The 26,160-nt window shown below is 41.3% G+C and overlaps 1 protein-coding gene across 14 annotated transcripts in view; it reads left to right on the forward strand.

Moving 5' to 3' along the window:
* The first annotated feature begins 208 nt into the window (after positions 1 to 208).
* Positions 209 to 26,160, forward strand: part of FHOD3 (formin homology 2 domain containing 3) — a 373,808-nt gene continuing 347,856 nt past the window's right edge. For all 14 annotated transcript variants that reach the window (XM_062610938.1, XM_062610941.1, XM_062610937.1 and 11 more), the window contains exon 1: positions 209 to 749. In XM_062610938.1, coding sequence (XP_062466922.1) covers positions 585 to 749 — 165 coding nt within the window. In that variant the 5' untranslated portion in view covers positions 209 to 584. The remainder of the gene's footprint in view (positions 750 to 26,160) is intronic.

The raw sequence follows: 26,160 nt of genomic DNA on the forward strand, positions 1-26,160 counted from the left end.
CCTGCCGCTGCAGGAGAGGTTAACGGTCCGGCCTGCTGAGCATTCCGGGAGGATCATCCTTCCTGTCCGGTGATGGGAGGTCTCCTCAGGCCGGGAGGAGATGGGAGCCGCCTGGGCGCCCCTGGGGGCGGCGCCGCCGCCTGTGGCCGGGAGGGGGCACTGGCGGCCTCCGCCCGGTGCTGCCGGTGTGCGTGTGCCTGCGGCGGCAGTCCCGCTGCCCGCTCGGCGCGCAGCGGCTGGGCATGGAGGAGTTGCTGCTGCTGCTGCCGCCGCTGTTCTGCCCGCGCCCAGCGGCTCCGGCACCGCCTGCTCCTTCTTCGGCCTGAAGCGTGCCCGCACTCTTGGATCCCAGCGGGGAAGGGGGCTATGGGCCGTCTCCCTGAGGTTCGGCGGCTGTGAGGCGGCTGGCGCTCGCTCGGGAGCCGATAGGCTGCCGGCCGGCGGGCCAGCCAGGCTGCTGCTGCTGCGGCTGGAAGGGAACGAGTGCCGCTTGCAGCCGGCGGTGGGCAGCACCTCGGTGTCGGTGACTTGGGGGTGCCGGTCCCGCCGTCCGCGCCGCCGCCGCGGCGGTGGATGGATGCGCCATGGCCACGCTGGTGTGCCGGGTACAGCTGCTGGATGACACAGACCCCTTCAATAGCACCAACTTCCCCGAGCCCACCCGGCCTCCGCTGTACACGTTCCGGGAGGACATCCCGCTCGCCACACAGCTGGCCGGGGTGCACCGCCTCCTCCGCGCCCCGCAGAAGGTACCGCGGGAGGGGAGAGAAGGGGGTGTGTGTGGGGGGCATCGGGCGAAGGGCAGCGGCTTAGTCGCCGGAGCCCGGTGGCGGTGAGAACGGCCTCGGACCTTGCGCGGAGGCAGCCGGGGCTCGCAGCCCGAGGGGGCTGCGCGGGAAGGGCTCCCGGCAGAGGGGCTGCCCTGCCGGTCCCCGTGTCCCACTGGCTTCTGCCCCACCGGCGCTATCCCTCGGTCCGGCAGTATAAGTATTCTCCTAAGTCCCGGGGGGGACGCCAAGGGGGGGCTCCCACCGCTGCGCTCCTGCGTTCCCAAACGCCTTCAGGGGCAGCTACCACCTCTGGTTAGCTGTAGCTGCTGTACGGTTTTGCTCAGGAGAAAAGAAGGCTCACCAAACCAAAGCCCTCGTTGGGTATTAAATGCTACATGAGTGTCCCTCGGTAGCGATGTCTGAATATCTGGGGATACTCAGGAATAACGTGTTGTTTGAGGACAGCCGAGATGTGAGGAGCACGGGTGCGCAGGCAGGATCCGATCTCTGCTGTGGTGAGGTTTAATGAGCTCCGCAGCTACAGCTAGGGCTTTGGTAAAAACAGCAGCGTGTCTGCTGCCCTTGAAACAATTGGTGCTACTAGTGCCTCCTGCCAAGAACTGCAGCATGTTACTGCCATGGCCTTTGACGAATCTTGACTATCTCTTCTTGCATACTTCTTCTAATACATGTGCTGGCATCTGCAGTTCTGCCCTTGAAGTCAGGCACCCGGGCATGATCCTTGAGTTTTCAGTTTTGAAAGCAGTGCCATTGATTGACATAATAATAATGTCCTTTCATTATTATCTTGCATCTGCACATTAGTTCTGCAGAGTGCACCAAAGAAAAAAAGGAAAATGTCCACTTATTTTTTCTTCCCAGAAGAAAACAAAGTTAAAGTTGTAAAACTTTTATTTGCTGTCTGATGAAGTGGGAAGAAAATACTCTCTTGACATCATTTGTTGTATTCTATCTTGCTCTTGGGAGCTTGCGGGAAGATGACAAAGAGCTGTGTGTGCCCTTAGATTTAAGGATATCCAAACCCCCATAAAAGTATTTCAGAGAAAAGCTCTTGGAGCAGACAGAAGTTTTGCATTTGTAGAAGGGTTTCTTGCATAATAGTTGCCAAGGATACAGCATCCAGCGAACAGAGCTCTGCCTGGCGCGCAAAACCTTTGGAAGCTCTTGGTGTGCTGGGTCAATTCTGTTTTCATGTGCTCAGTTGTCCCCAATTCAGAGACTGGTCCCATTGTTTTCAAGGGAGGCTATTTTTTTTTGGGAGTCAGAGCTAATTAAAAGAAGGGCAGGAAGGATTCCGACACCTAATGAAGTAAATAAAGAGATAGTTTAAAATCTGGATTTACAGTTAATTCAGCCTGATTTTCAAGGGTATTACACTGTGCTTTGTGTTTACTTTGCTTTTAATACCGAACCACCCCCTACTACCCTTATCCCCTTCCTTTCCCCATTTAGTGTCTTAGGAACCACCTACAATCCATGGCCACTTCTATGTGTTTAACTCCTGCCCTGTGTTTCAGTGTGCAGTGTGTTTATCAAGTTTGATTGTTTGGAAACTGGGCTTGCAGACTTTGGTTGAAAGATGGCCTGATTATCTAGAGGTGCTGTAAACCTGGCTCTTGAAAGATAGCTACTCTGCTAAAGGCAAGAGTCCTGGCCCAGTGACTTGATCTGAGGTTCTGATTCCTGCAAGCGTTTTGTTTCTGCAGTTGTAATGATGTGGGCAGGCTCATTGGAATCTGCTTATATGGTTACAGTTACCTTTGTGTTTGCAGAACCAGGGCCTCTTCCAGAGTGCCTTGGTTGGCCTCTTGGCCTTCTAAAAAGGAGAGGAAAAAAAAAAAAAAAAAGAAAAGCTTGATTAGACTTGTTTACCTTTACTAGTTACATTGAAAGCTTAGTTCTTTGTGTGCACTTGCAGTTGCTTTCTGTGTTTGGCATTACATCTTTGTGTATGTGATTTTGTAGAGCTAATTAGTTGTGTTGCTTTTTAAGCACAGGCTTTTTCCATTTTCTTTTTTGGAGGTGGGGATATTCTTTCTGTAGCTTTTCCTCAAGACTGTATTCACCTGGTCTATAGAAGATTTTGCTCCATTTCTCCCAGAGATCAGGACAAACTTTGTGATCCCAGAGGAATGCGGCCGTCAAAGCAGAGCATAGGTTGAAATTCAGGTGTCAGTTCATGTTGACACATTTGGGTCTTCATTGTTTAATTACTTTGAAAATTAGTGAGCTAATGGATTGATGTTTCATTTAGTATCTTGATGGTGTCTAAAGCAAAATATCTTGGAGTAGGTTTAAGAGTTTATAGCTCAAATACATAGTAATGCTGATGTCTGAATCATTCCTGAAATCTTGTGGCCTTTCTGCCAGTGAGTTCAAATGATCAGTGCTAGTTTTCTTTCATCAGTTTTTAAGTTATCATCTTTTGCCTGGGATGAACACTCACTTATTCTCTGAACAGTGCTGCCAACTTGCTGCTTTCAAATCACTGGTTTGTACATCTCATAGACAATGTACTGCTGTGGGATGTACTTGAGAGAGTGAAGTTAGTACCAGCTCACTTCAGTGGGTGTCAGATTTCACCATTACCCAGTTGAAATTTGTAGTGACAATGGTATTTTTGTAGTTAAAATAACTTGTGCATTGCAAGTCATTGTAAGTTAAATATTATAAACAATTATTAAGAAAAACATTTAAAACTCAAAAGAAAAATGCTTTGACATCCTGACCTGTTGCTGTATGTTGTTGATAGTTTTATTTTGTAACCAACAAATGTTATAGCTTGACTGCAAAGGGCACCATTCATTTAGCCCAGTTTTCTTGAAGTACAACTCTTGATTTCATATGTTGGGTTTGTTAGGTGATCAAGTTCCATGAACACTGGCCAGGATGGGCTTTACTGCCCTGAGTGCAGCAAGCATTTGGATGAGGTGGAGCACCTAAACCAGTTGACAGAGAAAACTGACAAGAAAGGTGTCTTCAATCCTTTTTTCATTTGGAATTAGTTGACTAATTCCAACTTCCTCCTCCTCATTTTGCCCCCCCCCCCCCCCGACTTCTGTCTGTGCGCACATCTTTTGTTACATCTGTATCTGGATGGAGCAGCTTGCTGTATCCTGGGTTGCACTCAGTTCTGTTTTGTGTGTGTGGCATGCCCGCAGACTGAACTGAGCCCCATTTCCCCGTGGCACTGCTGTGGGAAATGTTTACCTTGGATATCCCCCATGGGTTCAGGTTCCTCGGTGCTAGATGGTGCAATGCCATCTTAGTTGTTGATGCAATGAAGTACCATAAATTCTGTTATGAGATTTTTAGCCACATCTACACATTCTTGCTGAGTAACTCATCCACATTGTAGAACTTCTGCTAGTTGCTTTTATTGATCTGACTGCCCAATGTGCCATTTTGGATTTAGTCTTTACTGCTTTGTTTCTGAGGATTTTAGGGCTCTCTTACTGTTTGTTGTATGAACAAAAACTGTATCTAGTCTGGACTCTGAATTCAGATGTCCCTTTTGCCTATTTCTGTGAACCTTGGGAAAATTCAGAACTGGATCTAAATTTGTGGCTCAGGCCCAGTGCCAATAATGTGATTTGAATCTAATTTGGTACGTTGGGTTTGTTGGTTTTGAATTGCTTTAAGTTACTTGATACTTATGACTTGCTGACACAGGGTCATTCAGGAGAGTGGAGATATATATATATATATATAGTCAATGTCAAGTGGTATGCTTTTTTTAGAGATCATCTTCATTGTAACTTATTCATCTAATTACAGCATGCTGAGTATGTTGTCATACTATGTTTTCACATCCTACAGTACTGTTCAGTGTTGGGGCAGTTCTGTAAGAAATACACATTTGCAATAATATGGGAAATCACACTGTCTAATTTATTGAGAAAATGTAATTGAAATACTTTGTGTAATAATGGAAAACAACAAAAAAATCTCACAGTGTATATGGTGTACTGGTGGTCATGATGGAAAGGGAAGATACAGTGCGATAAGAATAGTTGTTTTGACCTCCTGTTCCCTCTGAGAAAACTGAAGACAACTTCCGTGCTTAAATCTCTTCCAAGAATTTGTAATTAGGAACAGTGTCATTCAAGAAACAGTGATACAAGCAAATAAATGCAATGAGAACTAGAGGGATCTGGGAGTTTCATTCATAGAGAAACCATACAGATTTCCATGTTCAGCTGCTGTGATTTAGCCCTAGATTAAAGCCAGGGCTGACTCTGGGCATGGTGTGATGAAAACTGGTACCAGAGGCTGTGCCACGGGGTCATGTCCTCGCATGGAGCTCAGTTCTGGCATTGAACTTAGTGCCAGGCTATATACTGGCATCAACCTCAGGTTTTCTGAGAACAGCAAATGTACCAACTGGCTCCTTTTCCCTGAGTTTCCTTGAACCACAGTGGCATTACTAAATGCCTTGGTGCACAGAAGCTACGCAGAAGAGAGGATGGTTTATTTCCTGATCCTTCTGGAGGTAGCGGTAAATAGAGCAGCTGTTTTCTGAAGAGAGCATCTTTTAGTCATTATGCTATTCATGGGAGCTGAAGAACAGAAAATGGAAACTGGAATATCTTCACTGTCCCAGGGAAAATGAAGCCACAGATAGGGGAAATTGGCTTATGTCTTCTGAAAGTGTTGTTGCTGAGGACTGGGGAATATTTCAGTTGAAGGCTATTAAGATGCCTAGGGCTTTCAAATTCTCCCTGAGGCAGGTGGACATTGGCCATTTTTTATCCTTCAAGAGAAGAGAAGATTTAACACAATGGTTATTTCCAGCAGGTTTCTGAAGTGTTCTGGATCTTGTATTTCTGCGGCCGACAAAAGCCCGTGGTTCAAGAGATTTGTGCTGTAGTGGCCTTGTGTGCTTGAACTTTCTAGGGAAGGGCAGGGGAGTAGGACCCAGCTCTGTCTTCTGACTGGAAAGCACGAACTACATAGGAGTCTTGTGTGAAACACACTCTCCTGGGGGAGTATAAACACCTGCCCAAAAGCACAGCTGTGAAAAGTGTTCCAATCTCCAGCAGCTTATTGTCTTCTGTGGTGTGGGCCATCAAAGGAGCAGAGATACCTGTACACCAGATACAAAGTAACTGTCAAATGCTGGGCTTTATCTCTGGCAGTTTAATGTCAGAGGTCTTTGAAGTTCTCACAAGGTTCTTCTGACAAGCTTATAACTGGGCAAGTTATAGTTTGGGCAGATTATAGTTCAGTTCGGTTGCTTGATGCAGGCTTAAAAGCTGTACTGTAAAAGCAGGGGGGCAGACCTGTCCTGGAGAACTAATTCCTGAATTTGACACTTGTCACTCACAGGTCTCTCAATTTGGCTGCTCATAGCTCAAGAGTCTTCATGGAGCTCTGTGTAAAGAACTGCGGGAGTGAGTGTGCTGGTAATTCTCTAGGTGCTGCTGAATTGAAATAACAGATTGGTCAGATGGAGCCTCTGAAAACTTGCATCACCATGTGTTTACTGGAGGTTTGGTATCAAACAAAGGAGATGAATAGGAAGAAGTTAGACCTTCCTGTTATTGTACCCCAGGTCTTGTGCTTACAGTTAAAAATTTGGATGTTTTCTTTCAAAACCAGTTGTAGATACCTCCTTTCTTCCAATCCTTTCAAAATTGTTGTATGAAGGTTGCTAATGGTTTCAGTTAGCAAGAGATGAAAACTGTTTCATTCTGTACGTTGGTGGAGGAATGGTCAGAAAAAGACGGGGAAACTGGCATGTTGCAATTTCCTTTTGTTCGTGTGCTGTCCAAAATGAGAACAGAAGTTCTAAAAACTTTCAAGAAGAGTTTTCTGTTTCCACTGCTTGCCCAGCCATCTTATCTTACCAGTCATTAGGGTTTAAGTAAGAGTTCCTTTTCTTTCTGTTTGATCTCACTCAGTGGGTTTTGAGGAAGAATACTACATCCTTTGTGCAACTGTATGCAAGGCAGTAGGGCTGTAAGTCACTCATCCATCATAGCACCTGTGGTGCTACTTTGCTTTTCAGTCCTCTTTGTAGGCCATAATTCTGCCAGGACAGGTTGGTACCTCTAGTCTGAAAGTATCATGTATTTTTCAGTGACCCTGAGTGGTCTGGGCTGGGGCTATACACCTTCTTTGGTAAGCAGTGTTTCAGTAGGCTGTACCCCTATGCTAAGATACTACTTTATTACCGGCTCACAGGAAAGAGTGCCAGCTACTATACCTCTGTCATCACTTTCCACACCACCTGGATTGCATTACATTAATATTAACTTTATATTGTATTACAGTTATTAATAAGACAGCAAGGAATGTTGTTACATATTTTTAGCAGAGGAACAAGTTGGGACAAAAGTAGCAGTGAGCTTTCTAGTAGGCCCAGCTACCTAGAAACACCTGCAAACATCTGGCATATGAAACTATTGAAGTAAAGGTGAGTGAGGCTTGAAAGTTCACTTTCCACACGTCAGCAGCTTAACGCATATACATTAAAAAAAAAAAAAGTCATTCTGATATTCCCAGCATTTTAAGAATGCTTAAAGAAAAAGATAGACCTTTTACTTTCACTATTACTCCTTGACTCCTGTAGTCATACTTCTAAGTTAATCCTCTATCCATTTTGTGAGTAGGATATTTATTTGAATTACAGAGTCCTGGAAAATTGCTAATTTTGATCCTGGATGCCAAGTGACTATTTGCTAAAGAAGGGCAACATGATATTATTAATTTTTTGGTCATATTGGTCATCATTTTATGTGGTAGTGCTCAAGAGGCTGAATAGGAAAGAGTGGGGTGACGGGAAAATCAGCTTCATCTCCTTATAGTCATAGTTCTAAAGCAGTTGGTTGTTTTTTTCTAGAAAAGCAGCTTCATTTTGTATTAGTCATAGTTCTAGAGCAGTTTTTAAGGCAAAGTGTGTATACTTGCCTTAAACAGGAACAGGAGACTTGGACAGTTTTGCCTTGTGTTTACTGACAGTTAAACTCTTAATATTAGGAAGATGAGAAAAAGCTCCATAAATAAACAAAAGTTGTACAAAGTCAAGTCAGGTGTGTGATTATATGCAGTAGTGCGGGCGTGTGTGTAGTTTAAAACATTATGGCCATCAGTCACAAAAATACTAAGCTGTATCTTGTGCTTTGTGTAGGCAAACCGGTTGTATTGCTTGTTTGTATTTATTGTACAGATAAAGCAACACAGTTTTCCTCTTGTACATAGCATGGATGATTATATTAGCATAAAATGTGCTTGCAGATAGCTTGTATTTCCCTATTTAGCAAAGAAAGTCATGCCCTCATCTTTCTTCTGCTTTTAGAAACTACAGACTATGCCAGTTAAAAAGGTAGGTAACATTGATAATGGTTAAAAAATAAAAATGCGAGACATCGCAGTGCTGTTATTTGAAGCAATATGCCTACATCTGATAATGCACCCATCAACCTTTGTTAAATTGAGAAAATAAGTATTTTGTTTATAATTTTAAATACACCATTGCAGCCACATGTAACAGTTTCAGTGGTAAAGTGATTGCCTGAGCTGCTGGTGAGCTGCCTGGGGGGATTGTGTCCAGCTGTTTCTGATGGCTGTGTTACCCACAAGGAGAAGCAATACTGCAATGTATTAGGTCAAGTTAATGGTGCTTTTTAATTTTTCTAGTTTAAGTATACGTCGGTGTTCTAACACGGGTTTTTAATGGTGACAGATCATAAGTACTCAATACTTTCTTGATGTGCCGGTGTTTTGTATTAGGTTATGTATCGACTAGCAAGGAGAAGCTTAAGTTCCTGGCCCCACTTTGGTGGGGCTGCTCAGCATGTTTGTTGTGACCCGCCTGGCTTGATTTGGGGTTGGGAAAGGGGGTACCTGTGGTAGCTAGGCTGTTCATCCAAGCCTCATACGCAAGGTAAGGCTAGCTGAAAAAACACATCCTGTTTCCTTACTTCATTATTACAAGGACAATTCACAGCAAGGTTTGCAAGGAAAGAGTATAATCACAGGGCATGCGATCAGCAGTTCAACAGTAATATCATCTGTGCTAGTGGAATGCCAAATGGGGACTTGCGCCTGTTTCTTGTCAGAGTGGAACAGAACAGAAGTTCTGAATTTTGTCCAAAGCACCAGTGACGACCCGATTCTAGCTGTGGGGTAGACATAAATAGACTCCTAGTACTCGGAAACACTTGGCATTTTTGGGGAAGTGGAGAAATTGAAAGAACCGCATATCTATTCTCTGTTTATTACCATACTGCAGCAGCTGTCCCTGGAGCGTGACCTTTGGCTCCATGAAGGAGGCATTTTTTTTTTTTTTCTTCTTCATCTTTAGCATTGTGAGGGAGTTGGCTTGTAGAAATCTGGAGTCCTCTTTGTGGGAGGTCTTCCTGTCTCTGGTGGGGGAGACCCACCCAGGTTTGCCAGGCAGGGAATTAAGGATACCTGTTTGCACCTGATAGGTGCAGCAGTCTGCAGAGCCTGACAATTAAAGGTGATGAGCACCTGGAGACCAATAAGGAGGAGAAAGAAAATGGTGTTATTTCTTGTGGCCTTTGGAAAGGAAGTTTCCTGAAATTTGTGCTGCCCTGTCTTACAGTTAGTGAGGACCTCTGTGACTGGTGCCTATCAAATGTATGTTAATTTGTGGGATTTTCTTTGTGTTTTGGTGTTTGTTTGTTTTTTTTTTTTCTGGTCACTTTCGAAAGGGTACCAGGGCTGAGAAGTCTGATAGTGGTGAGTGGCAGGTGCCAAGGAAGGGAGGTAAGCTGGTGACTTATGTGTCTAGTTATGGAAGTGTGTGGGTCCTAAGATTAGCGCCTTTTGTATTTCAGATATTTTCACTCATGAGGGACACTTCATTGAAATTCTTCCTTTAGGTATCATTACAGGAAACTAATGTGATTTGAAAAACTATGTGCCTGACAAAGAAAAGCTACTGCTAGGGCAAATTATACTATTTGTGCATTTCAATCTGTAGATGTGATTCTTGCTTGTTTTCATCTTTCTTGCAAGTGCTTTGTATTGTACTACTAGTTGATTCAAGCTTCAATTATAATTGCAGGAGGCCTGTAACTCTCCAGTGGTCATAAGTAAGGTTGGCAGGCTTTATTCACAAGTGGAAAAGCTGGGTATAAGTTGAACATGGCATTTGATTTCAGACAGACATGACTGGTTTAGCCTGTGTTAATATTCTAAATGATTAATGCATTGCAATGATCATTGCAGCATCAGCTGAAGGACTCTGATTTTACTGTGAATTTTTTTGTTCTGGTTGGATTATTATAGATGAGATGTTTTTGTCTTGTGGCTGTACAAGGCAGAAAGAAATGCAGCTCTTCTGAATTTAGTATCCATTTTTTTGTTTGCCAGCAACTCAAGCATTCCCTACCTGTCTTATGCAGCCTTCATTTTATATTGCAGTACTTATTATGTTTGCTTGTTTATGTCCCCTTTGCATATTTTTGGGAAGTGAGCTTGAATTATTGAAAGTAGTGTGTTTAGAGTTATCCTACTTCCTTGTAGATGATAACATGGCCTTGTTTAGATGCTGAGTTCAGCTGTTGTTTTTTTTTTTTTTTTTTTTTTTGTTTTTTTTTAAGCCTAATTACAGTGTTAACTTGTCTACAGTTTTGTTTCAGCTGCTGTATGTTTGGGTTTACTGGGCTTCTGCCTTATGTGGAAGTTACTGTAGTTAAGAAACTTTCTAGACTGAATCGTGGCTTAGGAAGGAAAAAGAGCCCTTTTACTGATGAAGCTGAATGCTGTGGGAGAAGTTGTAGAAAAAATCCTGATCTTTTAGAAGATAAAAGAGTATAGTTTCTGAGACTTAGGCTTCTTCTGTCAGTTCAGATGTCACTGAATTATGCTTTTAGGCTTTCTGTCTTTCTGATGGACTCTTTTTGCTTGGTTTTGAAATGTGGATAAAAAAGCCACCAGTTATGAATGTGAATTTATGTTAAGCCTAGGGTATGTACATATCTTTGAGTTTCTGAACTTACTATTCAGGTTTTCAGAGTTCAGTTTTTCTTGTGCTTTTATTTCACTTGCTGAAGAGAAGTGATCAGCACTCAAGAAAGTCTCTTCGGAGAAATGACCACCAGCTTGAAATCTGGAAGCTTGTGATGATGGAGGGAATTATCTCAAGATGCAGATATTCTTTCCTTGCTAATTAGATGTGCCTTAATTGATACATGTGTTGACCATGAAAGTCTTCAGAACATGTACATGCTCCTTGTAGTCTTTATCTCTTGTCAAGGGATCACTGAAGGAGGCGTTGCCTAATGTTTGCATGTACAAAGATGAAGAGGAAGAGAATACTGTTTAGGCTAGATTTCAGAAGCTGTATATAAAAATATTAATGGTGCTGGGAACCTGGTAATGAAGCACAGCATTACTCTTCCTCACATCACTGATTAGGATTCAGCTTCAGTTTTAATTTATGAAAGTCATTGCTGTTTGATATTCAGACATATCCTAGAGGATGAGCCATCCCATTGTGATGCCACTTTCTTTTGTTTAGATGGTATTAAAACATTAGGCCCTATAGGTCCTTGGTTGCAGGGGAAAATGTGACTCCTGAAGATTAAGAAGACAGCTAGAGCTTACATTTGTAAGTAAAGTGTTTACCCTTGAATGTATAGAAACTTCATGGCTTGAAGAAATTTTATTTATCTATTTATTTATTTTGTGTGTTATGAAGTGCAGGTATTTAAAAACATCCTTGCAAGTGCTGTTTCAAAACAGGTCTTGTAACTGTTACCTCAGCACAGAAGTTCAGGAGCACATAGAGTAAGGACTGAGTTGTCTCCTCACGGGCAGCATTTTCAAGGCAGGATTGAAGTGGGCTGCTTTAGTGTTGAAAAAGCTAAGTTATCTAGACAGCTGCCAATGAACATAAAAGAATATTGATTTTCAAGGTTGCGGAAACGTTGTCTGTCTTTCATAAGCACTAAATCATATCGGTAGGAATTGGAATAAAACTTTATTTTATTTGGTTTTTAATGTTTTCCTTTGTGGACAGTCAAGACAGGTGAGATATGAGTGTACATTCTGCCTGTAAAGATGTCATGTAGCACAGAACAATTGTCCAGTGCTGCTCCTCCCAGTGTTGACCCAAGTTTACCGTCATGTTCTCTCAGCATGTTTCAACATGTAATTGCCTTGGCCTATATACAGCAGTGTGGCTGTCTTGGGCTTTAATCCTAGCCATTGTAAGAGTGCTGATTGAGTTGCAGGCTAAAAATAGGCTTTATTCAGACTTACTATATGCTATCAGTTGTGCTCTGCTTTGGCAGTTTGTCGGTAATATGTCTTAATTAATATTTGACAAAGGCAATATGCAGAATGCTGGCCAGTGATTTCTAGGATTTTATGCTTGTATAAGGTATTTTCTGAACTTGATGAAGTTGGCTAGTATATATACCTCAAATAAGTGGCTCACTATATTGTTCTTCGATAGTTCTGGTAGGCTGCTGAAAGAACGCCCTTGCCTTAAACCCAGTCTTTAGATTGATGTTGCTTCTGTGGGAAAGCCATTGGTAATAGACCGCAGCATTTGGAAATCATTACGGCTAGGTGTGATTTGAGTGACAAAAAGCAGATTAGAGGTATTTTTCAGTGAAGTGCAAGTTCAGCTATATTTACTTCCTTCATGTTGTTATGGTTTGTCACTGATATTCCAGCAAATATTTCAGAAAGATATATGCAGCTGACAAGGGGAGAATAGCTTGTTATCTTGCTAGTAGTCATCAGCTAGTGTTATTTTAAGAAGTCTCAAGGAGATTGATTAAAATTATGCGCTCATGTTCTTCATCCACCAAATTAGATTTCCTGGAATAAAAACAGTAATCTAAATGTCTGACATAATTAAGCACCAACTCATAAAATATGGTTTGAAGAAATATTAAAATGAAAAAACCCAACTTCTTCCTTAGTGAATTCTTCTGAAGGAACCAGCGTGCGATGCAGGCTGCCAGGTGCTCCGTCTCTGTTAAAATGTTAACATCTCTTAGATGTCAAAATCAGGGAAGGGGAAAATAAACTACAAACAATTACTTGGACCACTGCGTGTATATGTAGATGCAATCAAAATAGTGTTTTCAAAACAAGTTGTTTGTTGTTTTTTTTTTTTTGTACCTACCTTTGTTTTCTCATGTTGGGTACTTGTCCAAGTAAGGCTTGGACAAGAAGGCTTCTAAATAAGCCTTCAGTTGTAAGACTGAATTGTGCTCTGTGAGTGAGTCACAGGAGGTCAATATTGGAGTCATGCCTGCATGTTACTTTTTAACAGTTGGCAGTTTGACAATTTAAAAGTGACTGATCTCATGCTGCGTTTCCGTGTGGCTACTAAAAATTCCTATGGTTTGAGTTATTCCCGAAGGCAGATTTCTGAGAGGACCAAAGGCTTATGGAGTTGGGGTGGTTGTATGTGAGGAGAAAAAAAGAGGGAAGGTCTGTAAAGTTTTCCTGGACCACAGACAAGGACACAATCATGAGCAGGTTGTTAGCCAAATTTGGTATCTCCTGTAGACTGCATTTTGTCAGTTGTAACTTTGTGAACAGATATTTTGCATGGGGATCTGTTCCAGCAAACTGAAACCCTTGTTTATTTTTGGGTATCTCTGTTAAATACTGATAGGATTCATTGTTAGAAATTGTAATTAGCTGCTTGGAGAAGTATATGAGTGATTTGGCATGACTGTTCTTACCATCGCCGGTAATAGCATAGTTGTTACAATCTTGTGACTGTCCTACCAGGGAATTTGACTCTTATATTTGCTGTTATGTTGGAACCTGTTTTGGCTTGACTGTAAAGCTGTCACCACCGAGCAATGACCTGAATGGTGCTCATATTAGTGCCAGCCTTTATGACCTGCCTTAATGGAAAGGGAAAAAACCCGTTTACTTAATCAGATATTATTGAAGCTAACTACAGTGTTTAGTTTGCTTTTGTTGTGGAGAAAGGAGTGCAAATCCCTGGCCACAGAATGTTTATACAATCATGTCGAGGTGTTTAGGCAACTACAAAGGCCTGTGTAGCAAAGAATGTTTGTTGCATCTCTCCTTCCTACCCTTTCTCTTGCTCTTTTTCAGCGTCGAAGACTGCACTGTAGCAGGAGGTATAAGATCAGACAGTGATGGTGGTTTGCAGGTTGCTGTGAGCCTCCTCAAGGAGGCAGATTTTGGCCATTGGTGATAATCACTTTGTTACTCTTGATGGATGAAACCATGGTGATGGGTGTATTTTATGCATGGGGCAACTGTCTCATGTAACCGGGGCCTACTCATTTCTTCCGCTGCAGGTAACAGTGTAAGAAAAATAGCCTAGAGAAAGGCCACATTTTTCCAAGAAAAGCATTTATTTAAAACTTGGAAATAGTAATATTGTGATTTTGTGATTCTCAGAAGCAATTTCTGGAGGGCCATCTACAAAAAGGGTGTAGCTGTAACCTGCAGTGCTAACAAAAAGATAAGCTACTAATGAAATTACATTTAAGCTGTATATTACAATCCAATATTGAAAGCCTTGTGTGCTTCTGCCCATATCCATTAGTTACAATTGGGAAATATGTACTGTTAGTTGCAGAGATGCTTGCACTGGGTAAGATAAAGCTGACCTGTAATTTTTTGAGGTCATTGAGTGAAGAGCCTCTGTTTGGGTGAAGACTCTGAAGTCCCTCTATATGCAGAAGGATAAGGCTACCGCAGTAGTGCGAAAGGAAAAGCCAAACCAATCCCTTGTAATACAAACAAAGCTTACCTTGCCCTTGGATGCTCATGTACATTTGTGGCAGGATGGGAAATGTGCAGTAAATATTGTCTTTCTCATCTTAGCTCTTGGACAATAGCCATTCCTTTTTCCCAGAAACACGAGAGGTTTTGGAGCATGGACCCTTAGCTCTCTGGGAGCAGGAGCAGGTGGGTGGGCAGAGAGCGGTGCCTGGGATTCCAGGGGAAGCTCTTCATCTGAATGTATCCTTGTGGCAAAACTGGCATGAAGTTTAAAAGCTGGTATTGCTGCTGGCAGACCTTGGAGTTAACATTCTGTTTATGCAGCTTTCCTTTGAGTGTTGTATTGTGCCCTTAGCGTGGTCTCCTAAAGCCATACAAAACAAAGTGCTAAGCTGATGAGCAAGTTTTTATTGGCACCTTGTTTTGTTCTTGTCCAGGAGAAAAAAGGTTTGTACTTACTCTCTTATTTTATCATTTGGGGGCAGGAGAATTATTTTGCTGCCTTAAGATTCTTCAAGCTTCTGTAAGGGAAAATAAGGTTAAAGAATTATGTCTGTTGCTTGCAATAAAATATATGAAGGCTTTCCAGCTTCCCTGAAGTAAGTGTTATCCTTTGAACCAGCCTCTGAGAAACTTTCAGCAAAAAGTTTAACTACAGACAGTAATGAATATAGTAACAACAGTAATGAATTCCAATCTCTTAGCATCCTGACACTTTTCCTGACCGCTTCTCTTAGCATCATGACACTGTTGTTTAGCAATCAGGGCTGACCCTTCAGGAATAGAAATTATTGAATTACTTGATTCTGCTTGTTGGAAGATGATCTTAGTACACCAAAAAGCTATATGACTGGGGAAAAGAATCTCTTGAATGTTTTGTGCTAAATGTGCCACTGTTCTCAAGTGTGACTTGTGTCACCTGATGCTGAATTCCAACCAAGGCTGTAGCAGGAGGAAAGCAGGGATGCCCTTGATGTCTATGTTTTTATTTATATGCTGAGGTGCTCTTATATGCCTTTCTGCAATGTGATCCTCTGTGTCCTAAAGCTATGCCAGCTTTCTTCTGGTTTAGTATCTTACCGAACTGAGTGACCAAGAGCTCTTTCTGTCGTGCTTGCTTGTATAGCTGTCTTTGCTTAGCAGGGAGCCCTGCTCCCCGCCGCAGCTCCCAGGGCCGTTAAGGTGCACAAGTATCTTTAAAATGGAGACCATCTCAATACTTTCGGGATGAAAAAGCATTACTACATATGCTCAAAGGTTGAAATTTTGAATCCACTGATGCTGTAGGAGCCAGAGGTTTTGCTGGTTGTGGCACAGCCTGGCCTTTCTCTTCTGCGAGAACTGACAGGAGGTCACTGGAGACCACATCAGATGCTTAAACAAAATCTCAAGATAATGGAGAGAGTTTGCTGAAATGAAACAAAACACCCAAACAGAAATGTCAGTGTTATTTAGCTTGATGCAGCCTTACACCCTGCTCTTGTGGGCTGTCTCCTTCACTTTGCTGTCAGGTCTCTTTATAGATTGAGTATAGCAGGGTTAGGAGGAGGGAGTCAGGCAGAGACCAAGCAAGATCCTGAAACTTAGAGCCCAGTGCCTGCAGTGGCCAGGATTGCAGACACGCTGTAGGAGGGTTTTTGCTCCCCTGGTCTACTACAGACAGGAAGGGCAGCATTGTCAAAGCTAATGGGGGGAGGCTAATGCTGAGCTAGAGAGATCCTACATAAGCTTAAATAGGAATGCTTCACTCTCAGGGTTTCTGTTTGTCATGTACTCACAGCATTGCTGGTTTTAATGTGCAGTACTCAACTTTGTGTTAGGCACTCCCTCCAGTGTAAGGACAAAGTTGCCACATATATAACAATTGCAAAGTATAGTAGAAATTGACTGCAGATCTATACTACGGGCTGTTCGTTACCCCCACCCTCATTATTTAATAAATTGCTTCTAAAGAAGGACTGTGTTTATTCACTAGTAGTCAATATTTTCCTACAGTTCTGGAAGGACAGTCAGGACAACCAAATTGAATGTATTAACTATTCTGTTGGTGCATAGGGTTTGCAGTTACTCATCACTGCAGTTTCTTTCTATAAACATAGTGCAGTTTCATATCATAAACATTATGTCTAACTGGAAAAGAAGAGAACAAAAGAAAAATAGATTTTATTCTTGTACTAAGTGTTTTGTGGCCCAGTAAACATAAAATCAAGGGGGTTTTAAAATTTTTTTTTTTTTTTTTGCTAATGTAGCCAAAGATATGACTTCTTACAATTAGTCAAGTTTTGGTTTTGTTGGCTTTTTTTTTTCTTTTTTTTTTTTTTTTAAGATGTAGTTCTGCTAAAGATTATCGTCTCTGAATTTGTTCAGGGAAAATGGCTGATTGAGAATAAACTGCCTTCAGAGCTAAACAGAATTATGTGCTTTAAGTAAATCCTTGTAAGTCAAGATGCCAGTTTCCTACTTCTCTCTGAGGCACAGGAGGTATTGAAGGTGACTGTGCCTGCAGAACTGTGGAAGAGCTGGGCTCATGGTGAGCATGAGAAGTCAGTGTATAACTATGATTATGATGAGATCTGACTCTCATACCAGTGAGGGAGTACACTTAACTATTTTGTTTGCTCCCTACAAATCAGGACCTTCATCTTTTCCTGCTTGTTATTTCATGATGTATTTTTTTGGCAGTCTGAGAAATCTGTGTGCACAGAATCTGTGTCCCTACAGATGGCCATGTGGAATCCCGGGATCTTCTTTGAGAATTGTGCCTGTCTGTCTATGAGGAGAGGAGGTATTGCTGCCAGAATAATCAGGCAAGATTATGTTAAATAATCCCAGGTGCAAACCCAGTCTTGTACAGTGATGCCCAAGATGGCAACTGACATTTTATTTAAGAAAAATCATGGGATATTAATTTTTCTTTCCAGCATTGCTTGTTTAGAATTCTTGTGCCTCTCTCCGAGGAAACAAAGACAAAGCTGCAAAGAGAGGTAATGTTCTTTTCTTAGATGGGTATGTGAGCCTATCCTCTCATCTGAAATAGAAGTAGGAGCTCTAAGGCCTGAATGTCAGGAACACTTGCTGATATCTTACTTGGATCGTGTTAACATAGTACACAGTTTAAAAGGGAAGATGGCTGATAATCGTGGTACAGAGACAATGCTAGCAAAGGTAGTTAGTCCTTGTGCTGCTGGGAGAGAGAGGAAGCAGTTATTGCCTACAAGACATTGGAAAGTTACCTATTGATTAAGGAAAGCAAGGAGAGATGTGACACACTGGATGCTGAAAAATCCTAACTATCAAGGGTTCTGCATCTTACGAGGTAAAAGATATTTTATAGGTCTTCACATCATTAAAGCTGCAGCAAGACTGTGCACTCAAAATAGTAATTTACAAGGCTCATAGAAATGGAAACCTACTTCATGTAATTACAAATACAGATTGCTCATTTTCTTAAATTATATTCATTCTTTCAAATTTGCTGTAGTGTGCCAAGCAAGGATAAAGGATCTGTAAAATACTTCAAAGGTGCAAGAACTAGGAAGACTTAATTGCTGCTAGATTTTAAATGATCCTAAATCCACCTGGTGCAGCGTGTGCCTACATTTTATGGATGCATTTATAATAATCCCATAAGCAACTTGTTGGAAAGAAAATATTCATAGCTGTCATGTATAAAAAGTAAGTTTGGACTATTAGATATGAGACATCTGGAAGGGCCCTGAATTTCCTGGTGGAAAACCTCAGTGAAACATCTGGGGCTTATTTCTGTGTCTCAAACCAAATAACCTGAAAAATGCTTGAAGCATGTATCGAAACATAAAAGCTAGCAGGATGATTGCTCAACCACCAAAGAGCAACGAAATGCCTTGGGGAAAAAAAAGACACCAAAACCTCAGCCTGAAATATCGCTGCTGTAGAAATTAAAGTATCATTTTCAAAAAAGGAAGAAAGAATAAGAATGTCTTCTTGAATGTGTAGTTGCTCTTTACAGAGAAAATGCTTTCTGGTATCTGTTTTAGCAGAAAAGTGTATTTTTAGTTTCTTACTTTGAACCTTCTTCATGCATGACAAAGAGGTACATTCCTCTCCTGTTTTAGGATGATTGAGTCAGCTATTCCTTGCCTGGCCGAACAATCATAGCTGCTGTTTTCAATTGGGCTTCACAATGGCTTTTGGATCATCAGAAACTTCCTACTACTTAGGTTGTCAGCAATTTTCCAATCTGTGGGTCTTTGTTGTTGGCTTGTGTTTTGTTTGTGTTTTTTTTTTTTTTTTTTTTTGCTTTGGACTACTGCCAAGATGGGCTTGAATGTTGCCTCTTGCCTTTTTCTGAAGTTTATTTTTTGCTCTGGGAAGTGAAAGGTCGTCTGGGGAGACTACAGACAGGAGAAGTGTGGGTCTTCACAGACACAGGGATGGCCCTGCGTGCCCAGGGTTGCCATGGCCATGCGCTAACCAACTACAACAGCTAAGTGCCTGTGGAGCATTTCAAAATTCCTTTCATGGACTGCCTTTTGAATGCATCCCCAGTACTTAATCCTTCCTCCTCTGCCTTTTTAAATAGAGCAGGACTAGTTTATCAACAGGGGATGGTTTGAGCACTGAAAAAAAACCAACTGTGTGAAAAGACTGGCTGATGGCTGAGCTGAGAGTGATGGTGAGTGGAGTTAAATTCAATTGGTAGCTGATTATGAGCGGTGTTCCTCAGGGCTCAGTGTTGGGGCCAGTTCTGTTTAATAACTTTAAGAAGGATCTGGATGAGGGTATCTGTACGTTTGCAGACAACACCAAGTTAGACAATAGGAGAGCTCTACAGAGGGATCTGGGCAGGCTGGATCGATGGGCTGAAGCCAGTGTATGAGATTCAACAAGGGGAAGTGCTGGATCTTGCACCTGGGCCACAACAACCCCATGCAATGATACAGGTTTGGGGAAGAGTGGCTGGAAAGCTGCCTGGGGGTAAAGGGACCTGGAGGTGCTGGTTGACAGAGCCGAACATGATCCAGCTTGTGCCCAGTCAGCCAAGAAGGCCAACAGCATCCTGGCCTGTATGAGAAGTAGCATAGCCAGCAGGATCAGGGCAGTGATCATCCCCCTGTACTCGGCAGTGATGAGGCTGCACCTCGAATCCTGTGTTCAGTTCTGGGCTCTTCACTACAAGAGAGGCACTGAGGTGCTGGAACAGGTCCAAAGAAGGGCAACAAGGCTGGCAAAGGGTCTGGAGAACAAGCCTTGTGAGGAAAGGCTGAGGGAACTGGGATTGTTTTAGTCTGGAGGAAAGGAGGCTGAGTGGAGACCTATTGCCCTCTATAGCTATGTGGGCGCCAGTCTCTTCTCCCACGTAACAACCAATAGGATGAGTTGTGCCAGGGGAGCTTTAGGCTGGCTATTAGGAACAATTTCTCTGCCAAAAAGCTTGTGAGGCATTGGAACAAGCCACCCAGGGCAGTGATTAAGTCCCTATCCCTGGAGGTATTTAAAAGTTATGGCACTTTTGAGACATGGTTCAGTGCTAGACTTGGCAGTGCTAGGTTAATGGTCGCACTCTATTAAAGGTCTTTTCCAACCTTAACAATTCTATGGCTCTGTAAAAAAGAAAGAAGAAGTTTGGGTCTTCTTGCACATTGAAAGGACCTGTTTCTTATTTCACTGCAATGCTGTTGGAGAAGATGACACCATCCCTATGGAGCTGATAAAGTTACACTGGTGTATACATGTGAGGTTAGAATGGCACTGAAGACCTTGATGCTTTGCAAACTGCAATTGGCTTTGTGCCCGTTTTTTTTCTTGTTATAATATGTATTGCCTCTACCTTTTTACTATGTAGTATAAGATTGCAGCTTAACCAAGCCAGGCTACTCATCCTACTGTCAGAATTACTTTCAAATTAATTAGCAAACAAAAGTACCATGAATAAAACAAAGCTTTGTGCTTCGTATTTCAGTTTTTAATTGTAGCTAGCTCTCGCTGCAGTCTGTGAGCTATGTGAGATGTTTGCCTGTAATGAATGAAACTGGAAGGATGAACAGCTACAGTTCTGAGGTAAAGCTCACTTATATTATTGTGGTATAAAAGTGGTTGAGCTCATACTGAAAATAAATTTGTTCTTGCTGTAATTCATAGTCAAGTTGATACTAGAAAGATTATTGGCTATTCTTTTTCTTGAATGTGTTGTTACTTGCTTCTGTGTTTTAGGGCTGTGCTACAGTTTTGTTTAAGGCAGTGAAGAGAAAGTATCATGATGATAGAGGAAATAAAGAAAATGAGAATCATACCTGTCTCTCCCCTTCCTAACAGTTGCTCAAAATACATGTTGTTTTTATCAGACAGGAGAGTTTTACATTTTACTTGAACTAGATGCTTTTTAATGAGATTAAAGGGACTTGGTGGAAGGGAAACCTTTTTTATTAATTGTTATTGGTTAACACGTTTTTCCTAGCATAAGGTGGTCTACAGTTAATTCTTGTGTCAAAAGAAAGCATATACTTTTGTTTCTAGATTTTTGAGAATGCAGCAAGTACCAAAAGGCTATGTTTGGAGAGGAGGGATGAGCTTGTGACAAATGCTGATCTGAGGCTTTGGCAAACATTCACTGTTTCTGAATGTGCCAAAAGCTTGCTGTGTGTCTGCGGGTTAACCACCTTAAGGTTGATTCTGCTGTGGGAAGTGTGATTCTTCCCACTGTTTTAAATTTACTCCTAGCTTTGTTCCAGAATGCAAGTATTGGGCATGTTTCTCCATGTGAAAACCTTCAAACTCTTTCAACTTTTAGTAATAAAAGTGTCTCCTTACATGCAGTTGCGTTCCCTTAATAAACCACATCCACTTTCTCATTCAACTCAAAACCATAAATCAACGTGTTTATTGCAGCTTTTTTGTTTGTTTTCCCAAGGAAGTCCTCCATCACAGTGTCAGCAAGTCCCTACTTTTGTGAGGTGAAAGTATGGTGTTCCTGCATCTTCTGGAAAATACCTGACCAGCTAGACCATACAGCTTCAGGGCATATGTGTGTGTGACAGGGTATTCCAAATTACGCTGCTACAGACGGTTGTGAGGAGCACTTGTACTTAGCCAAATGGTTATCAAGGCTTATCGATGGTACAAAATGTTACACCAATTAATTTGGGAATAGGTCAGCTCCTAAGAGCCATAACCAATAACCATAACCATTTCTAAAATGATTTTATCGGCTTAGTCTTCAAAAGATGTCCACAAAGTCTTTTCCTTCCTCACTATTCTTCAAATATCTAAAGGTTAGTTCTTCCATAATGCTTTGGCTTTGGTGACAAGTCTGCATCAGACACTTCTGACCAGCTCCTCCTTTTTTGACATCTCAGTGCCCAGTTGCATTGCAAGGAAACACAACCATTTGTTGTAAGGTGGATTGTCAAAGCGATCTATAACCACAAGGAAGTTGTTGCAACTGCTGGACAGGGGACTAGAATGTGTACACAAAGCTATTTGCTTAAAGTTGGCATAACATTTAGGTACATAAAGGTGCCATGTATGTTTGGTCTTGCAGGTGTCTGTGAATGCTCTTGGCATCTTTTCTGCAGGCAAATCCATTTGGAATTGACAAGCTAGACACCTGTAAGTTGAATTATTCAAGTACTGCAGAAAACATGTTCAGTCTCAGTGAGTTTGACCCATGTTACCTATCAAAACTGCTATTTGTGTTTTATTGTAGCCATTCAAATGTTTTTAAAAAATGTTGGGAGCAAGCACTGAAAACAAGGGCCCCAAGTGGATTGGTTTGCATAAGCTGTAATGCTTATAGCAGTGTATAGGTACATTGTGGTCCTTTTGTGCATAGAAGGAACTGATAACTACAGCAGTGATCTACGGTAGCTAATACCAGGTGGTTTAGAGTGATTGCTGAGGCAATCAGCTTGGGTGCAGGCCCTTTCCACAGTGGAACATGGGATAATGGCATACCAGGAAGGGGGGCAGTTCCTGAGGTGGGGGACACCCCAGGGAAGCACCAAGACCTGCCAGGAGCTGGCAGCTGCATGAGAGTGGCTGACAAGGCATGTAAGGGGCCAGGAGCAACACCACCAAGCTGTATGGTGCTGTTGAAACACTGGAGGGAAGGCATGACCTTTAAGGTCCCTTCTAACCCAAAACATTATATGATACCTGAGTAGCACCCTAATGGACCAATATAAATAATAGATATTGGATGACTGATGCTTGAAACATGCATGGTTTATTTAGAACCTAATTTACAAGAAATTAGGTTTCTTATTCCTAGAAGTATTTAATTGCATTTGATCTCTATGCTTTGAACTCGTAATTAAGGTGCTTTGTTGGCCCATTATGTACTGTATTTAAGGCTCACTTTTAACCAGTTTTGTATTCCTTTCATTTACTTATTTCTTTGTTCTGAAAATGGTTAAGAGCATTTTTTTTTTGCTTTTGCTTTTGAGTGACACAATCCTCTCTTGCTCTTTCCCAAACTGTCTCATTTTTTTTTTTTCCTCTCATGGCATCACCTGGTCCTTGCTGTTACCATTTAGAGCCTGTCTGCTGCCAAGGAAAAGAGACCAGAAATTTATTACTAAAGTCATTTGTTTCTAGTTATTTTCTCTCTATGCCCTTTGAAACAGGGCGATCGGAGTATAAGCAAGTAATGAACATTGTGGTGATGTGGCTGGTAATGCTGCATTGTTTCTTTCCTTACAAACTGGTATTTTATTTGTAACTGAGTTGGAGAGTGTGGTTTTCTTTTTCAGTATTATTCAGGAGTGATCTTAATGAATGCAGAGGTTCTCTTTTGTTTGCCTATTCTCATCCAGGCAACTATTTTAAATCTGGGGGTTGAAACTGCTTGGCAGCTAATCAGAGGAAGAAATGAATGAGATATTAAGAAAAGAAAAAAAAAGAAGCATAAGTGCCAAATAAATGCTGCTCAAGGGTAGAAAATTCCTTGTGCTTTCATAAAAAAATCTAGTAGTAGTTAAGAAGAGAGTCTTCAGGGTTCCATATATTTTTCACCATTTTTTCAGTGTTCTTGTATTGAGTTTCATTCACTTAAAATTTTAAATCATGCTCTTTTAATGACTTCCCAGTTGATGTTTGGTTTTGAAACCACAAAACCTTTAAGCAGTCTAAGTATTAGGAAGAGTTGATGAGTGTAGTCATTAGAATAATGTTAGTAGGTGAAATCTTTCATTTATACCTACAAGATTCAGGCTGTGTCTGAAAAATGATTTTGTTGACAAGTGTATGATGTACTCTTTGGTAATCCTGCTATGCTTTATTTTCTTTTGTATTTCACATAAACCCTTGGTGTGAATGTGTATTTTCCTGTATCTTAAGACATGTGTTTATGCTAGTGTTTTGGTTTATTATTTTTTAGTTTTAACTAAGCAGGAGCCTCTGAGTCCAGTTTTGATTATAAGACAATTTACCCTGGGCTTAGTGGGTTTTTTTTTAGTGACTATATCTTTGACTCTTATCAATTCTAAATCTCCCCTTTATAAACAGTGTGGGTGGTTCTGCGCTAGTCCGGTATTCTACTTCTGCGATAGGGTAATGAGCAACCTGCAGTGTCCCAAATGCAGTTAGAGTAGTGGTGATGCAATCCTTAGAACATGCCACGTGTCTTAACTGCTCCAGCAAGGTGGAGGATACTAATAGAAAGCTTGTTCTCAGGGACATGATTTAAGAATAATAGGCTTCAGGTCATTGGTTCATTCTGCTACATCACTTCAAAAAAACTTTTCTCAAATATGAAGTACTTCTCAGTTTTCAGTTTAACAGCAGAAGTACAAATGAAACCAGAGAATATTGTCACAAAGTTTTTAATTTTTGCTTTCCTGGACTACTGCTTACCTTTAAAAGAATGATTTCTGAGGTTTTAACTCTGGGTTTTTTTTTTTTGTACACACAAATACGCACACTCTGAACAGAAGCTTTCTTAGAGGATAAACTCCATCAATGCTAACTCCTTCCTCTCCTCTTCTCACTTTTCTTGTTGTATCTCCTTCTTAAAGATTATTTTTATTTCCTTGGGTACCTTCACAGTAATGCCAACCAAATGATGATGAGAGTGTGTCATCTGAGGCATCCTCTGTGTATCAGGCAAAAAGCTGTGTATACTTCCAAATAAAGGATTTTGTTCCTATGGTCACTCTCTTTTCAACTGAAGATGTATTTTAACCACAAAAGTCAGAAGAGCTAGCTCTTCTTCATCTTAGTTAGGAAGAGCTGAACACGAATGGGGAAAAGGAATAGAAGAATCTAGGTGCCAGAAAGTTAATGAGGGAATACAGAGGTTAGGTTATTCTCGTCCTGCAGGTTCATTATATTTACTAGGAGAAAACTAGGAAATACAAGTTCATTATGTTTACTATAAGAAAACTAGAAAATACAGTAGGTTTCTTGAATTAAAGAGCTGGATTCTTTTTTGTCTAAATTTGACTTCACTAAGTTCTATTGGTTGTTTGCATGTCATCTCAAATTTAACTAATTTAACTTGAGATGATTCGATTAGATGGGAGGAGTGGAGAGAGCATGTGTGTTAGCTCCCTGTGCAGCCTGCTATTCTGCACAGTTTTTTTTGCAGAAATTCAATTACTTTAATGATCTCAGGTAGCTTTTTTTAGTTCTTACTAAGAATTGCAGTAACCCCCATCTCTAGATGAATTTATTTGGCTTCTTGTTCCACGGTTGTCAACATTTTGAGCACTCATGCTTTCTAACAATGCCTGTGTGGCTGCTGTTGGAAGACATGGTGTCATATTTGGACACAGATACGCTAGTAAACTCTGAATTGCTCCCTGCGGAACACTCTGTTAAAGAGAATTGCCAAGCAAAAGGTCTGAAGGTTGGTGACATAATTGGCCAAGAATAGCAACAGGTAGGCATCTACACGTTATGTTTTCACAATGGTGTGTTGCCTAGATTTCAGAGACCCCTGAAATAGCAGTTTCAGAATTTTGAACTCTGTACTTCCTTCTGTTATTCTTAAGTCAAACCCATAATATTAATACAACAGACTTCTGTGTTTGTTCTCAGTGTCTTTGTTATTTCAGCAGAATATTTTTATTGGCAGTGTATTTTTGCAGTGGCTCCTGAGGAGCTAATGTGGCATTTATGTTTCACTTCATGCACTGCATTACCTGACCCCAGGAGTATTTTGTGGTGTCTACCAGGCCAGAGATAAAAGCTGCTGTTGCAGCCTAGGAGTGCAGGCTACATTCAAAATACCAGCATTTTCCTATCAGAGTAGCAGTTCCTTTTAAAGTAATTGTGCTCGAACAGCCTCTATGCCCAATTGTGCAGGCTGTATGTGTGCGTAGGCACGGCTCCATCAATGCAACTGAATATAAGCTCTGCAAATTGTGAAAAGCTTGTGAAGTAGTTTGTGAATAGCAATCACTGAGTTAAAAATAAAGCAGAGGTGCATTAGCATTAATAACTACTCCTACAGGCTGTGCTCATCACTCCTGAAGTGCTGCAAAATTTGGGGTATACTGTAGTACATGCAGAATTAGTACTTCTAATATAAAGTTACAGATCCAGAAATTTTTTTCCTCCAGCCTCTAAATTAGTATGTAAGAGTGAGTATGCTAGAGTTTAGAAAACTGCTGACTTCTGTGAGTGTAACAATAAGTTGCCTTCTATATAGAGCCTGTGCCTGACTTTACTTTTAAAATTCTGA

Source organism: Pezoporus occidentalis, unplaced genomic scaffold (genome assembly GCF_034315485.1).
Source record: "Pezoporus occidentalis ecotype Australia unplaced genomic scaffold, CSIRO_AGI_Poc_V1 ctg15, whole genome shotgun sequence".
Classification (NCBI taxonomy): Eukaryota; Metazoa; Chordata; class Aves; order Psittaciformes; family Psittacidae; genus Pezoporus; species Pezoporus occidentalis.